The sequence below is a fragment of the Canis aureus genome, chromosome 16 (assembly GCF_053574225.1).
Source record: "Canis aureus isolate CA01 chromosome 16, VMU_Caureus_v.1.0, whole genome shotgun sequence".
Taxonomy (NCBI): Eukaryota; Metazoa; Chordata; class Mammalia; order Carnivora; family Canidae; genus Canis; species Canis aureus.
The window spans coordinates 23,786,016-23,801,889 of NC_135626.1; the positions used below are offsets into that span (position 1 = coordinate 23,786,016).

General features: G+C 40.5%; 1 protein-coding gene across 10 annotated transcripts in view; it reads left to right on the top strand.

Annotated features, from left to right (window-relative positions):
- The first annotated feature begins 1,858 nt into the window (after positions 1-1,858).
- The window catches only part of SYNRG (synergin gamma), an 84,176-nt gene continuing 70,160 nt past the window's right edge, over positions 1,859-15,874 (top strand). For 8 of the 10 annotated variants that reach the window (XM_077852266.1, XM_077852267.1, XM_077852269.1 and 5 more), the window contains exons 1-3: positions 1,860-1,977; positions 9,145-9,185; positions 11,925-12,046. In XM_077852266.1, the coding sequence (XP_077708392.1) occupies positions 1,901-1,977; positions 9,145-9,185; positions 11,925-12,046 (240 nt within the window). In that variant the 5' untranslated portion in view covers positions 1,860-1,900. Of the gene's footprint in view, positions 1,978-9,144; positions 9,186-11,924; positions 12,047-15,874 lie in introns of all 10 variants that reach the window. The other 2 variants (XM_077852268.1, XM_077852273.1) reach the window with 2 other exon arrangements.

Here is a 15,874-nt window from a genome sequence, read left to right on the forward strand (position 1 = left end):
GGAAATGCCTAGCTCTGTGCCTGACATGTTCTAAATTACTGCTGAATATTCCTTAAACAAACATGATATATTTGGTTAGAAATATAAGGCTTAATAACAGTTTGTGCCCTTAGAGTGTATTGGTGGGTGTAAAGGAACAAATAGTGGCAAATGCGTTGTGAGACATAAGGCCAAAGTGCTGAAGCATCAGCGGATGGCATCTAACGTCATGGAAGGCTGACCTCCTGTGCTGAGGCTGGCAGATGAAGGCATCCACAGGCAAAGGAGAACAAAGTATCCTGGCAGAAACAAGAGATCATACCTTCTATGCTTGACATACTCTTCATTTGACTTTATTTCCCCTTTTTAGTGTTTTCTCCTGTGTAAACTACTCATCCTTAAATAATAGTAGCTATATAAATCAGTATTAACTGTCCATGGATCAATACCAAATTTAGCACCTTTCTATTAGTTGAGACTATATGCTACACAAATTTCAGTTTCACCTAAAGAAGAGGAAAAATGAAATTAATAGACTATTAGGAAAAGAATACGTGATAATGAATAGCCACACTAGTGAAATGAGCAAGACTTTTATGTGAAACCCCTGAGTTTGAATCCTGGTCCTGCTGCTTTGCAGCTGTATGACCTGGATAAGTTACAACTTCCTTTTTTTTTTTTTAATTTATTTATGATAGTCACAGAGAGAGAGAGAGGCAGAGACACAGGCAGAGGGAAAAGCAGGCTCCATGCACCGGGAGCCCGACGTGGGATTCAATCCTGGATCCCCAGGATCACGCCCTGGACCAAAGGCAGGCGCCAAACCGCTGCGCCACCCAGGGATCCCAAGTTACAACTTCTTTTAAACTTGCTTTTCTCATCTGCAAAATGCCAATAGTAATAGTTACACAGACACTGAGGATTTGAAAAAATTCAGTAAGGTTCCTGACTAATGATGTGTGCCCAATAAAGGATAACTTACTACAAATGGTTTCCCTGTAAAAGCCCTGGGGCAATAATGAAAGAAAGCTGATTATAATTAACCCATTACTTGCTAATCAAACTTTGCTTGAAGGCTTGAAAAAGTTTACGCTGGATTTTTGTATTTTACTTACAGTTCGAATAAGGGAAAAAATAAAAAGGCCCACATTATATATATATAATATATATATAATTATTATATATTATATATATATATAATTTATACATGTATATCCAGATAGGTTCAGAGTGATGAACACCGTTTTGCCCCTGCTTGCAAGTATAGGAAAAGCAGGGATAACTGGATGGCATGTTGGTAGAACCAAACACAAGAATGGTACACGTTGAAGGTTTTATATATGGGCTGGGTTTATTTGCTCCAGGCTGCTTTTACTAAATTAAATTTTAAAAACCTTCCATCTGCTGGGGTGCGTACCAAAAGGAAGCTCCCGCTTTCTTGGGAAAAAGTGGAGACTGGTGATCACTCGTCAGCGCTGTTAAGCTATCAAAGGACCGTTCAGGATCCACCTAGTCTTTATGTGTAAAAAGAATAGAAGAATACCGGTGCACCCATCATTCGGTTTAAAAAGCAAGGTTCAATCTCTCCACTAACCAACATGACGGTTTTTCAAAGGGAGGGACAACGATTTGCCGCTTGGCGGCCGGCCGGGCTCTCCGGAGGGCCCCGCCAGGGAATGAATCAGCTCCCCGGGGCCGCCCAGGCAACCCCAGAACTAGCGCCGCACTCGGGAGGACCCCAGGCGGAGGTCGGCTCACGTGACAAGGGCGCGCCGCACCCCCCGGGGCGTGGGGGTCACGTGGGCGCAAGGCCCCGCCCCGTCACCCAGGCCGCGGCGTGGAGGGGCGGGCGTCTGCCCCGGAAGTGGCTGTCTCCAGCTGACAGCTGCTCGTAAGGTGGCGGCGGCGGGCCCGGAGCAAGATGGCGCTGCGGCCGGGAGCCGGGGCTGGCGGCGGCGCGGCCGCGGGAGCCGGCGCGGGGGCCGCCGGGGGAGGCAGGTGGGTGTGAAGAGCCGAGCCGGACTCCGGGGCCGGCCCCGCCGGGGCGAGGGCTGCTTGGCGGTTATGGCGGTTTTCGCCCGCTTCGACCCCTTTTCCTGTGACACTGGGTTACGGGAGGAGGGGGTCCTCCGGGGCACCTAGGCCGGGCGGGTCGGGGGGAGCCCGGCGCCTGACTCCCGCCTCCCAGGCTCCGCGGCGTCGGTGCCGGGGCCGAGCAGCGAGCGAGAGCGTCCCAGTGCGGGGAGGAGAGGAGGAGCAGGAGCAGGAGCAGGAGCAGGAGCAGGAGGTGAGGGTCCGCTCGGTTGGGCTGGCGCCCGGCCGGGGCCGGGAGGGCACAGGAACCCCGACGCCTCGCTTCCAGCCCTGGCTGGCCCGCAGCGACCAGACTTCCCTCTCGCGGGGCGCTCCGGGCTCGACCAGGGAGAGCGAACTGAGGAGCGGTCCCCGACGCGCGCGCGTCTGTGTGTCTGTCTGTGTACTGTTTGTCTTCCCCCGTTTAGAATGCCCTGTCCTTTTTACCACCGTAGCGACACGGGAGAAACAGCAGGAAAAAGCTGAAGACCTTCGAATTAGTAAAGAGCCCTTGTAGACGTGACTCGTAAGACTCGTCTCCTTATTAAAATCTAATCACTATTAAACAGCAGTTACGCAGTTAGCAGAACAAAGCTTTCCAGACTTTGGCTTGGTCCTGAAACAAACCTGCCCTCTCCTCCGTCAAATAGGAATTGCCTCTGGTTCTCCTATCCAGAGTGATGAATAAAGGAGAAGAACGTTTGCAACTTGACAACTTCATCATTTAAGGAAATCTTTTATTCCGGGAAGTTTCCACCCCACTTCTATGATGACCTAGTCGGAGTTGGTTTTGTTAGGCAACCCCATAGGGCATACACAGTTGAAGATAAAATTAGCTTTTTATCTTCAGCATCCTAAATTATTTTTGGAAAGCAAAATGTTAGTGTTTCGATAGGCAGTGTTTTTTGTTTTTTTTTTTTTTTTTAATTTTGGAGTCACGAACACTAAAGTGTAAAGTCTTTAAAGTTATCACCCCCTGCAGATGCTTATGTAGATGCTGGGGGAAAAAGGACAGTGGCTGTTGTACAGCTCCACTTTCCATTTCCTCTACACATCTTTCACTTTACATGTAAAACTGTTTTTTTTTTTTTCTTATATTGTTTCTTGATTCTTACATTGTTATTTGACATAAGTCAGTTTTTGGCTGCAGAAGACAAATATGTAATGATTTATTTTCTATATGTGATGCCAGTTTTTCAAATGGCTTGAGTGGCATTGATTTGATCAATCATGGCACTAAGTTCTGAGAAAATACAAACTTAAAAGAATCTGGTATTTTAGGCCTACAGAGTAAGTCGTGTTTGTCAGTAATGTTCCCTCAAAACCTTGGTCGTCTTTTGGTGGTTTGGCTTCTGTTTTTTGTGCGTGCTTGAGGACCTCAGGTGCAAAAAGTTGAGTGGATCATACCTCTTAGTTTGTAGTATTTTAATGTCACTAGTCCATGAACACTCATTTTTTTAAAGATTTTATTTATTCATTCATTCATTCATTCATTAGAGACAGAAAGAGAGAGGCGGAGACGCAGGAAGAGGGAGAAGGAGGCTCCATGCAGGGAGCCTGATGTGGGACTCAATCCCGGGACTCCAGGGTCACGCCCTGGGCCAAGGGCAGGCGCTAAACCACTGAGCCACTCAGGGATCCCCCATGAACGCTCGTTTTAAAAAATCAGTATGGCTTGAAATTATAATGGAAGTTAGAATGATTGATTTTAAAGTTTCTTTCATGTGTAAAAGTTGGTTGGAGGGTAGCCTGGGTGGCTCGGCGGTTTAGCGCCGCCTTCGGCCCACGGCATGATCCTGGAGACCTGGGACCCAGTCCCAGGTCGGGCTCCCTGCATGGAGCCTGCTTCTCCCTCTGCCTGTGTCTCTGCCTCTCTTTCTCTCTCTTTCTCATGAATAAATAAATAAAATCTTAAAAAAAAAAAAAAAAAGTTGGAGTAACATTGCATTCTAAAACTATAGAGGATATGGGACGCCTGGGTGGGTCAGCGATTGAGTGTCTGCCTTCAGCTCAAGGCCTGGTCCCAGGATCCGGGATCGAGTCCCACATCGGGCTCCCTGTGAGGCACCTGCTTCTCCCTCTGTCGATGTCTCTGCCTCTCTTTCTCTGTGTCTCTCATGAATAAATAAATAAAAATCTTTTTTAAAGAAATAAAACTGTAGAGGATATATGGGAGAGAAAAGTGGTTAAAATGATCCTTACCTTGCAAAATATATGGTAAATATTACACTTATTGGAAACTTTCTGAGGCTGAAAGAATATTCTGATTTTTAGAGAGCAGTGGTGAAGGCTGAGGTTTTTGTATAAGGAAGTTAACATTATGATAGCCTAAATATATTTTAAGGGAAAAGAAAAAGAGCCAGCCAACCTTTCTCAGCTTTTAATAGAGAAAATCCAGGAACTTTAAGGTACCATATTTCTTAGATCCTTGTTTCTGTTCTAAGAGACTAAACAAAAAGCAATGGCATTTTCCAACCTCATTAATATTAGCCTACTTTTGACTAATATCCTGGTTGAGCCACTTTAGAGTAAATGCTAGAGTTATATAAAGGACAAAATTTACCCAAGAGATGAGAAGTATAATTTTTTTTTTTTAATTTTAAAGACAAGTACGGCAGAGAGAAAAGCTGAAAGATCTTGATTAGTCTGTATCCTTCTGGGATATTAGCATTTGTGAGCTTGTGTTTTTCCTGCTCTTTTATAAGCTCTTTAAGGGCTTCCTCATCTTTTCATCTTCCACTGCTTCTAGCACATTGTAACATAAAAAATACTCTGTAGGGACGCTTGGGTGGCTCAGCGGTTTGGCACCTGTTCAGCCGAGGTCCTGGAGACTCGGGATCGAGTCCCGTGTCGGGCTCCCTGCGTGGAGCCTGCTTCTTCCTCTGCCTGTGTCTCTGACTCTCTCTGTGTCTCTCATTAATAAATAAATAAATACAATCTTTTAAAAAAAGAAAATATTCTGTAGATATTTGCGGATTCAGGCTACATTGAGGCAAAGGAGGTGTTTCAGCTGGGCGTCATTTGGAAGAAGAGGAAGGGGGTCAAGGGCTTATCATAAGAAATTTGAAGGCCTACTGAACACTAAGGGAACAGCAAGTAGGCTGGATGGATTGTGGCACTAAGGGGGAGATGAGTTTTGTGAGATAAAGCTGAAAAAAATTGTGCTAAAACTAGAGGGGGCCTGGGATATAAACTAAAGGAAATTCATTACAGAGTAGCCTTATCAATGGTCCTTGAGGAAGATGCCCCTCACCTGTGTTCTGTGAGCTGTACTAAAGTCCTAGAGTTTGGAGGCAGAGAGATGCTTTAAGACGTTTTGTTAGAGTCCATGCTTGAGAACAGATGGTTAGTAGCAAAGATAACCAAAAGGGAAGGATGAATGGGATAGGCCTGTGACAAGTAGACCTTACAGTTCTGCTTTCACGCTTGGGTATTGGTCATAAATAGTGGTTTTGCCTTTGAAATTAAATTGTTAGTCATCTTGCTGCCCAGTTTTGGGGAGCAGTGGGTGTTGGGTCTTTTTGCCAACCTTTTGCTGTCTTATCAGTAGCTTAGCTGCTTGTCTAAACAGTCTTGAAGCATGTTGAAGTTAGTCGTCTAAACATTCCAGAGAACCTCATGAGTGGTACATAGGTCACTAAGGAGTTTGGATTGCTAAAAATTCCTGGAGTAAGTCATGTTTGTCGGTAATGTTCTAAATTTAATTTTTGTTTGTTTTCAAGGTAACCTTTATATGTCTATACATTTATTCTTGTTTATTTGGTTGTCTTAGTTGGGACCTTGGCAAACCTGCAGTTCTGTGCCTTCATTTGACAGAGGGGAAACAGGACAGGGTGATGAAGGGGTTGGTATAGAGCTTTACAGTTAATTTATGGCTGATCTGGAAAAAATATATATAACTTGAGTTTCTAGTTTTTATTTAGCCACCAAGCCATGTTGGTAATTTTAATCCTTAAGACTGATTTGGAAAAGTCTTGACGAGTTGATTACTTAAATGCATTGCTCCTAAGTTTATATGTCTTAGTATGTGTGAGTAGCTTTTTTAAAAAGTGATACTACCAAATGTCAACTTGGAATTTAAACATCTTGTCTACTTAACACATTACTTAGCTAATACATCTTCTGTGCCATTCAGAAAAGCTGTTCAATATTCAGGCCTCTCTCTGGGTGCCAGACTGCTTGTCAGCAGTAGAATTTGTTAAAAGTTCAGATCCCCTACAAAGCTATAAATAACATATAACCAGATAGATGTCCAACTAGAACTTTGTAGAACTCTTTACAAAATTTTTTTTAATTAAAAATATTTTAGAACTGAAAGACTCTAAAATTTGGATTTTAGCCATTTTCCTGGGAAAGGAAGAAAAGTGCAAGAACACATAAATTTGGCACATAATTCCTAGATTTTGCTAGACTCTTTAAAGATTACCCAAAACACCCCCTCCAGACCCTTGCCTCCCAGATTATGTCTTTCCCACTTAGACTTTTTCTTCATTGAATTGTCTCATTTTCTTTCCTTCCAGTCTTATAGAAGGAAGTCCCTCTTCCGTTTCAAAGCAGATCTCTTTTGCTACCTTTCTATCTTAATCTCATTCCCTCAAATACTTTATCAATTACTAAATATATCTTTTATATCCCAACTTTCTCTATACAGGTCCAAGAGTTTCTCTTCTTTGCACTGTTTACTCAAAGATTAGCATTTTTGGAAGCAGTGAGCTTTTTTGTTAATCCCCATTCTGTTCAGCTTTTCTACAACATTAAATACTGGTAATTTATTCCTTTTTCCCAAAAATGTGGTCCTTCCTTAGTTATCACTCAATTATAACCAACTCTGTTGGCTCTCAGTGACCATTTCCTACTCAGTTTTCACCATAAGAATTCTCCAAGTTGTGCTTTTTCTTCCCCCTATATATGGATGTTCTCTTAGCTTAGTTTCATTCACAACCAGAGCTTAATTTTATTTTTTTTTAACCTTTATTTTCAAAGAGCCTAGCTACATTGATCGAGAGCCTTCTCCTGTGCTTGAGTTACTTTTCTGATTGCCTACTAGATCACTCCTCAGAGAGGCACTCCTACATCCTCCCTCCCCAAACCTAGTCAAGGGTTTCTTCTTTTAGGAAACAGTATCATCATCCATACTGTTCCTCAGGCTCAAAATCTCAGCATCATCTTCAGCTCTTTCTGCTTCTTCACTGCTTTTCCCCCATCTTGGCAATTGCCAAGTCCTCTTGATTCTTCTTTTCAAATAGCTTTCATTCACCTCTTCTAGTCCTACCACGCTGGTTCTGGCCCTCTTCATCTGTTATTAAGATTATTGTGGTAGTTTCTTAGCTGGTTCTTTTTGCTTCAAATCATCTCTGCTTTACCCCATTCCTAGAAAAACCCAAACCACATTTCTGATCATTTCACTCTCCTACTTAGAACCTGTGACATCAGGGGAATGCAGATCCAAATCACAATGAGATAATACTTCATACCCTTTAGCATAACTATTATAAAAAACAACAACAACAACAACACAAAATAACAAATGTTAGTGAGGATGTGGAGAAATTGAAGCTCTATGCGTTGCTAGTGAGAATACAAAATGGGGCAGCTGTGGTGGAAATCAGTTTGGCAGTTTCTCAGAATAAACAGAATTACTATATGACCCAGCAATTCCACTCCTAAATATATATCCAAAAGACTTGACTCAAACGGGGGGGGGGGGGGGGGAACTCAAACAGATACTTGTATACTAACTTCATAGGAGCATTATTCACAACAGTCAAAAGGTAGAAACAACCCAAGTGTCCATCAATAGATGAATGTATTAACAAAATGTGTTATGACCATATAATGGAGTACTTATTATTCAGCCATAAAAAAAGAATGAAATGCTGATACCTGCTACAAAATGGATGAACCTAAAAAATAGTATGTTAAGTGAAATAAGTCAGATATAAAAAGGACAAGCATCGTATGATTCCATTTGATATGAGGTAACTAGAATAGGCAAATTCAAAGAAACAAAAAGTAGTGGCTACTGGGGGTTGGGGGAGGGAGTGATGGGGAGTTATTGTTTCATGAGTATAGAGTCTTTATTGGGGATGATGAAAAAGTTCTGGAAATGGATCATGGTTATAGTTGTACAACATCATGAATGAACTTAATGCTACAAACTATATACTTAAAAAAGGTTAAAATGGGGGACTTCTGGGTGGCTCAGTCAGTTAAGCATCTTCCTGCTCAGGTCATGATCCTCAGGGTCCTGGGATCAAGCCTCATGTCAATGCTCCCCACTCTGCAGGGAGTCTGCTTCTCCCTCCCCCTGCTCATGCTCTCTCTTGCTCTCTCACTGTCTCAAATAAATAATTTTTTTAAATGATTAAAATGATAAAATTTTGTCATGTGTGTTTTACCACAATTAATAATCTCTGCCTTCATATAATATTCAAAGGAAAATCAAAGGTCCTCTACAACCTGCTTTACTTCTCTAATCCTGTATCTTATAATCAAGGTTAAATTATTTCTCTAAACACAGCTCTGGCCTCAGAGCTCTCACTCAAACAATATAGTGTGACTCTCTTTGAGGTTCAGCTTTAAAAGATACCTTCACAAAAAAAAAAAGATACCTTCACAAAACTCCCTGAGATATAACCCATCAAATTAATCTTTTTCTTTTCATCTCGGTTGGTATTTTGGACCTCTTCCAGCACTTAGCACATTCTGTCCAGTATTAGTTAGTTGCCTGCATACATGTCTTCGCCCAGACTGTGAGCTGAGTCAGTTCCTCCATGTAGTTAAGTACTCAATACATGTTCACTGAATTGAATCTAATCCAACCTGCTTGTTTTATGGATGGAGAAATTGGAGTCCGGGGAAGTCACCCATTGACAGGACCAGGACTAGTTTTCTATTTCAAAAATTTCCTCCCTATGCTAACACAATCTCATGCGTCCTGTGAATGTTCAATCTGTACTGAAATTCAGTATTGTACTACAGAAAAAATGATAGGACTCTATCTACAGTTCTTTGGTTTATGTAAAACAGAATTGTTTTATTTGAAATACTTGTATATATTAAGGTCTTGATCTAGTTTTCTTCTGTTTTCAGCTTCATGTTCCCAGTTGCAGGTGGAATGAGACCCCCTCAAGGTATGTGAAAGCTGAAATTTTACACTTTTCACTTTTATTTTTATGTGGGAATTAAGTGGATAAAAAAAGTCCTGATTCTGCCAAATAGAGTAAAGTTTTCCTATAGTCTTGAACCTATCTACCAGTTAATTCTTAACATTTCTCAAAAATTGCCTAATTCTAGATTGTTAGCTCCATAGGGCAGAAGCTATGTCTGCCTTATGCTTCTCAGTGTCTGCAGCACCCAGCATACTGATAGAAAATTAGAGGGTCTCTGTGGATGTTTGTTGAATGAGTAAATGAACCTCTTTAAGTATCCTTTATTGTCATGTTTTCTCTATATGAATTTGGTCTTATAAGAGATAACATACTCTGATTCAATATAAATAATTTTTTAAGTGTCAGTTATATTTTCAATTTCTTTACTGGGTATATCCTTTCTGTTTAAGATGAGGGCCTACCAATATTAATTCTAGCTGTATCTTCAGGGCAACTGTAGTGAAGGGATATAATCTTGACTCCTCCTGCTGTGGCATTGGGACACAGCATTGAAGAAAGAATATGTCTGCCTTTCTCTTCTTTCTGGTCACATGCTCTTAATTGTACCCCTGACACATACCAATCTGCTTCTGAAAACTGGCCCTTCTCACAAAGCCAGTGTTGATTGCTTATGCTAGAATTTCTAGAAACAGAGACTCCCAGGTCACCAATAGAGATGAAAGATAAAGAGTAGCTCAGTAGCAGGTGGTCAGTGGCTCATACTGACTTTGTCTCCATTTGTAATCAGTGATGGAGGTTGAGTTTCAGGTAAATTTTTCCAAGGGTCAGTTGTATTATTTCCATTGTGCTAACATTTATGCATTATTTAAGCTATCTATACTTAGATGTGTCTCAGATTTAGATAGAATGGTTTGAGATCTTTTGTTCTTTAGGAAGGCATTGCAGAGTTATTATTCATTATCATGGCTCAAGATTTTGCATATTTGTAAACTTCAAGTAAAAAATCTACATATAGAGCAAAAAGAGAGCCTAAAAGTTTGCCTGATATTTTTTCTTATGGAATTTGGAATTTTTTTGAGATTTTTTTTAATATACAAAGTATGTTAGAGAGGACTTTCTGATCATTAGAAGGCTTTAAATTATGCATGGATTATTTCTGAAAGCATACACAAGAAGCTGACAGCAGGAGTAGCCACAAGATCATGATAGGTGAACAGAAGACAAGAGAGATGAGAGTTTTCACTGTGCATAGTTTCATGCCTTTAAATGTTGTACCAAGTATCTGAGTTACCCATTCAAGAATTAAATAAAACTAAATCAAATGAACAAAACTTTAGGTCCAAAGGGGCGAGAGGGAAAACATGTAATTCCATGAGGACAAGGACTTGGTATTGTTTACTACTGTGTCCCTAGAATGGTGCCTAACAAGGAGTAGGCCCTCAAATGTTTGAATAAATGATTGAATGAATAAGTGAATGCCACTACTGATGTTCCTTATAAATATGGATGTTCATGCTTCTGAAATTAAATGGTGTGTAAATAACCTTTAAGGTACATAGAACTCACAAGGTAAATGTGGCATACTTTACCAGACCTTTAATTTTTAAAATCAAAATTTGACCAAAAGCTCCTTATAGTAGGACCAACATAGATGTAATAGAAGAACAAAATTTGGTTGAATTTGTGTTCAGGCCATGTAGGGATTTTGTTTTATTCATGGTTGTGTACCAATTCTCTAACACTGTGCCTAAAATATGGTAGGCACTTAGTGTTGGTTTTTTTTTTTTAAGATTTTATTTATTCATGAGAGACACAGAGAGAGAGGCAGAGACACAGGCAGAGGGAGAAGCAGGCTCCATGCAGGGAGCCCGATGCGGGACTCGATCTGGGGTCTCCAGGATCACGCCCTGGGCCAAAGGCGGCGCTAAACCACTGAGCCACCTGGGCTGCGCAGGCACTTAGTATTTATTAAATTCCCAAAGGGATGTATTTTCAGTCTCCTCCACTCTTGAGGATACTTCATTGGAAAAGTTTGGGTGATACTATACTATAAACATAGTTTCATGATACTGTTAATTTTTTTAATATGCTTAAATATTCTGTAGAAAAGTTATTATTATCTTCACTTTACAGATAAAGTTTTGTAACTTGCCCAAGATCACATAGCTAAGTAACTGATGGAATGGAATTCATACTCAGGTCTGTCTCACTCCACAGCCTGTGCTTTTTACACTAAAGTGCGCTGCCTCCCAAGTAACAAGTCCTTCATACTTATGGTTTTAAGAAAATAACCTTTGGAGGCACCTCGGTGGCTCAGTGGTTGAATGTCTGCCTTCAGCTGGGGCATGATCCCTGGGTCCTGGGATCAAGTCCCACATCGGGTTCCCTGTGGGGAGCCTGCTTCTCCCCCTGCTTGTCTCTGCCTCTCTCTCTGTGTCTCTCACGAATAAATAAATAAAATCTTAAAAAAAAAAAAAAAAAGAACCATTAAAATACATTGACTTTAGGGGCACCTGGGTGACTCAGTCGGTTAAGTGGCTGACTCTTGATTTTGACTCAGGTCATGATCTTGGAGTCATCAGATTGAGCCCAGCATCGGGCTCTGTGCTGGATGTGGAGTCTACTTGGGATTGTCTTTCTCTGTCTGCCCCTCCCAAGCTTGCTCAAATGTGCATACTTGCTCACTTGTTCGCTCACTCTCTCTCTCTGTATCAAAAAAAATTTTTTTACATTGACTTTAATGACATCTTTGTTTTTCAGCTGGACTGATCCCGATGCAGCAGCAAGGATTTCCTATGGTCTCTGTCATGCAGCCTAATATGCAAGGCATGATAGGAATGAATTATAGCTCTCAGATGTCCCAAGGACCTATTGCCATGCAGGTACTTGCCTCTTTAACCAGTTGTTTACAAAGTTATTGTTTGTTGTTACATGTTGCATACTAAGAGCTACATACTAGGAGCATTATATTTGGAAATAAGTGCATCTTAGATCGCTTCCTTTAAACTAAAATAAAGATATGTTCATAAGAGTGGGGTGTGGAAACAAAGATAAATCATTTAAGGAAAATCTGGTGACTACTATGTTAGATTACTGGTTTAGAATGACATCTTGGGAAGCTCAGGGATCTGATGCCACAAAGTAGCATTGTTAGAAGTAACATTGTTCTCATGAAAGGAGCAGTGTCATTGTTTGGAAGACTTAGAGCCTTCTTTACATGGAGTTATGTAATCCCCATAACTTTTTAAAGAGGTAGTGTCTCCATTTTTCTGAGGAGAAATCTGCAGCTTTGTGAGGATGTTCACAGAGCATAGGAAGCCAGAATTTGAACTTAAGTCTTGAATAAATTGGTTTTATCTAAATAATACATTGAAATCTCTCTCAAGAGCATTAGGAAGCCATTGAATAGTTTAAAGCAGTGGAATGACACAATCAGATTTGTATTTCAGAAAGATCATCCTGACTGCTGACTAGAGAATGATTGGAGAGAGGAGGGCAAAAGTAGATAGAAGCAGAATCATTAAAAGAATGATGTAATGAAAGCAGGTGAGATGTTGATTGATTAAAGCAAATAATGTTGCGTTTTAATTTTAGAATTGGTGAATGAAATTGATAGTCTCAGGATTTAGTAAGCACTGCTGAAGATGAAATGGGCTTCTTCCATTTTGGATCTCCATGTCTTTGTAAATTATCTTCTCTAGCTATGATATCCATTTAAACCATGTAATCAAATAAACTGAATCCAGAAGTCAGGTTTTTGAATGGCTGAATCCAAAGTGTTATGATGCTTTTTTTTTTTTTTTTTTTTAATAAACGTATTGGGGGCACCTGGGGGGCACAGTCAGTTAGGCATCCAACTCTTGGTTTCTGCTCTGGTTGTGAACTCAGAGTTGTTGGATTCAGCCCTGCATTGGGCTCCAAGCTCAACTCAGAGTCATCTTGAGTGTCTCTCTTTCTCTCTTTTCTCTCTCTCTTTCTTTCTGCCCCTCCCTCTGCCCTTCCGCCTGCACTCTCTCTCTAAAATGAATAAATAAATCTTTAAAATGTATTAATTCACAAATAAGCCAGAGCAAAAAGAATTCCCATACTATAAATAAATATTATGCCATATATTTTGTTTTTACTTAATTATTTAAGATTTTCTAAAAAAGAGGCACTGGATGGCTCAGTTGGTTAAGCATCTATCTGCCTTTGGCTCAGGTCATGATCTTGGGGGTCCTGGGGTCAAGCCCTTCCATCAGGCTCCCTGCTCAGTGGGGAGTCTGCTTCTCCCTCTCTCTCTGCCCCTCCCCTCCAGCTCATGCTGTCTCTCACTTTCTCCAAATAAATAAATTTTTTAAGAAATAAAATTTTCGGGGATCCCTGGGTGGAGCAGTGGTTTGGCGCCTGCCTTTGGCCCAGGGTGCGATCCTGGAGACCCGGGATTGAATCCCACGTCGGGCTCCCGGTGCATGGAGCCTGCTTCTTCCTCTGCCTATGTCTCTGCCTCTCTCTCTCTATCTCTGTGTGACTATCATAAATAAATAAAAATTAAAAAAAAAGAAAATTTTCTAAAATAAAATATTCTATGTGTGTTTTGTGTGTACAATATACTAGTACAGTAACATGCATACAATTTATAAATAATATTCAGCCTTTACAATCAGAATTTAAGTTGAAACTATTGTCATGTTGAAGTCATATAAACAAAGCTTTTGTTTTGTATGTAAAGATTTGGGAGAACTTTTTTTTTTTTTTTTTTAAGATTTTATTTATTTATTCATAGAGACACAGAGAGAGAAGGCAGAGACACAGGCAGAGGGAGAAGCAGGCTCCACGCAGGGAGCCCGACATGGGACTCGATCCCAGGTCTTCAGGATCACACCCCGGGCTGCAGGCGGCACTAAACCGCTGCACTACCGGGGCTGCCCAAGAACTTCTAGAATCATATTTTATTCATCTCTGGCAGAAAGAAATGAGACTAAATTGAACTTTGTAGGTTTTAAATCCACGTTACTCAGTTTTTGCCAGGTTGTGTTACAGAAACACCAATCCCAAAGTCTATTACAAAGACAAAGATTTATTTTCTCATTTGTGATGCATGCCTTTGTGGATTGGCTGTGACTCCAATTCTTGTTCTCTTTATCCTGAGACCCTTACCTAGGACATCCCAGACTCTTGGCATAGGGAAAAGAGATGGCCAAACCCTGTTATAACTTTTAAAGCTTCCTGTCAGAGGTAGCATTTATTAGTCACTTCTGTTCACCAAAGTAATGTGGCCAAAGTGAATCCATAGGGGAAGAAAATACCAGGAAGAGTGCACATCACATAGGAATGTGTAATCTTAGAGTAAAGACAGCGAATAGCTGGAAACAATCTACCATAGAACACGGTCTTGGGCAGCCCGGGTGGCTCAGTGGTTTAGTGCTGCCTTCAGCCCAGGGTGTGATCCTGGAGACCGGGGATCAAGTCCCACATCAGGCTCCCTACATGGAGCCTGCTTCTCCCTCTGTCATGTCTCTGCATCTCTCTCTCTCTGTCTCTCGTGGATAAATGAAATCTTAAAAAAAAAAAAAAAAAAAAAACACGGTCTTGCTGCTTATTGAAGTATAGTTAATATACAGTGTTATATTAGTCACAGGTGTACAATGTAATGATTAACCAATACTATACATTATTCAGTGCTTATCTAGATAAGTGTATTCTTGATCTCCTTTTTTCACCCCTTCCATCCACCTCCATCTGGCAAACACTCATACTCTTGAGTCTGTTTTTTTTTTGGTTTGTCTCTCTCTCTCTCTCCCCTTTTTTCCAGTTGTTGTTTTGTTTTGTTTCTTAAATTGCACATATGGGTGAAATCATATTTTTCTTTCTCTGAGTCACTTATTTAGCATTACACTCTCTAGGGTCCATCTGTGTTACTGCAAATGGCAAGATCTCATTCTTTTTTTACAGCTGAGTCATATTCCATTTTATTTATATGTATGTATATATATGTCTGTGTATGCAGTACATCTTCTTTGTCCATTCATCTTTGGATAGACACACTCGGTTTGCTTCTGTATCTTGGCTATTGTAAATAACATGGCAGTAAACATAAGAGTGCATAGTGTTTTCATTTTCTTTGGGTAAATACCCAGTAGTGGAATTTCTGCATCATCTGGTAATTCTATTTTTAATTTTTTGAAGAAAAAAAATTACTCCATACTGTTTTCCAACAGTGAGCGTAGCAATTTGCATTCCCACCAAAGGTGCACAAGGGCTCCTTTTTCTCCACATCTTTGCCAACACTTGTTTCTTGTGTTATTGATTTTAGCCATTCTGACTAGTGTGAGGTGATGATCTCATTGTAGTTTTGATTAGCATTTCCCTGGTGATGAGTGATGTCAGGCATCTTTCCCTGTGTATTTTGACAATCTGATGAATTCCTTGGAAAAAATGTCTGTTTTTAATCACCTTGTTTGTGTTTTTGGTGTTAAATATGTCTGTATATCTATATGTTATATCAAACTTTTGGATATTAACTCCTTATCAGATATGTTATTTGCAAACATCTTCTCCCATTCAGTAGGTTGCCTTTACGTTTTGTTGACGATTTCCTTTGCTATGTATAAGCTTTTTATTTTGGTGTAGTCCCAATAATTTACTTTTGCTTTTGTTTCCCTTGTCTTTGGAGACATACCTAGAAAAATATATCTATGGCCAATGTCAAAGAAATTACTGCCTGTGTT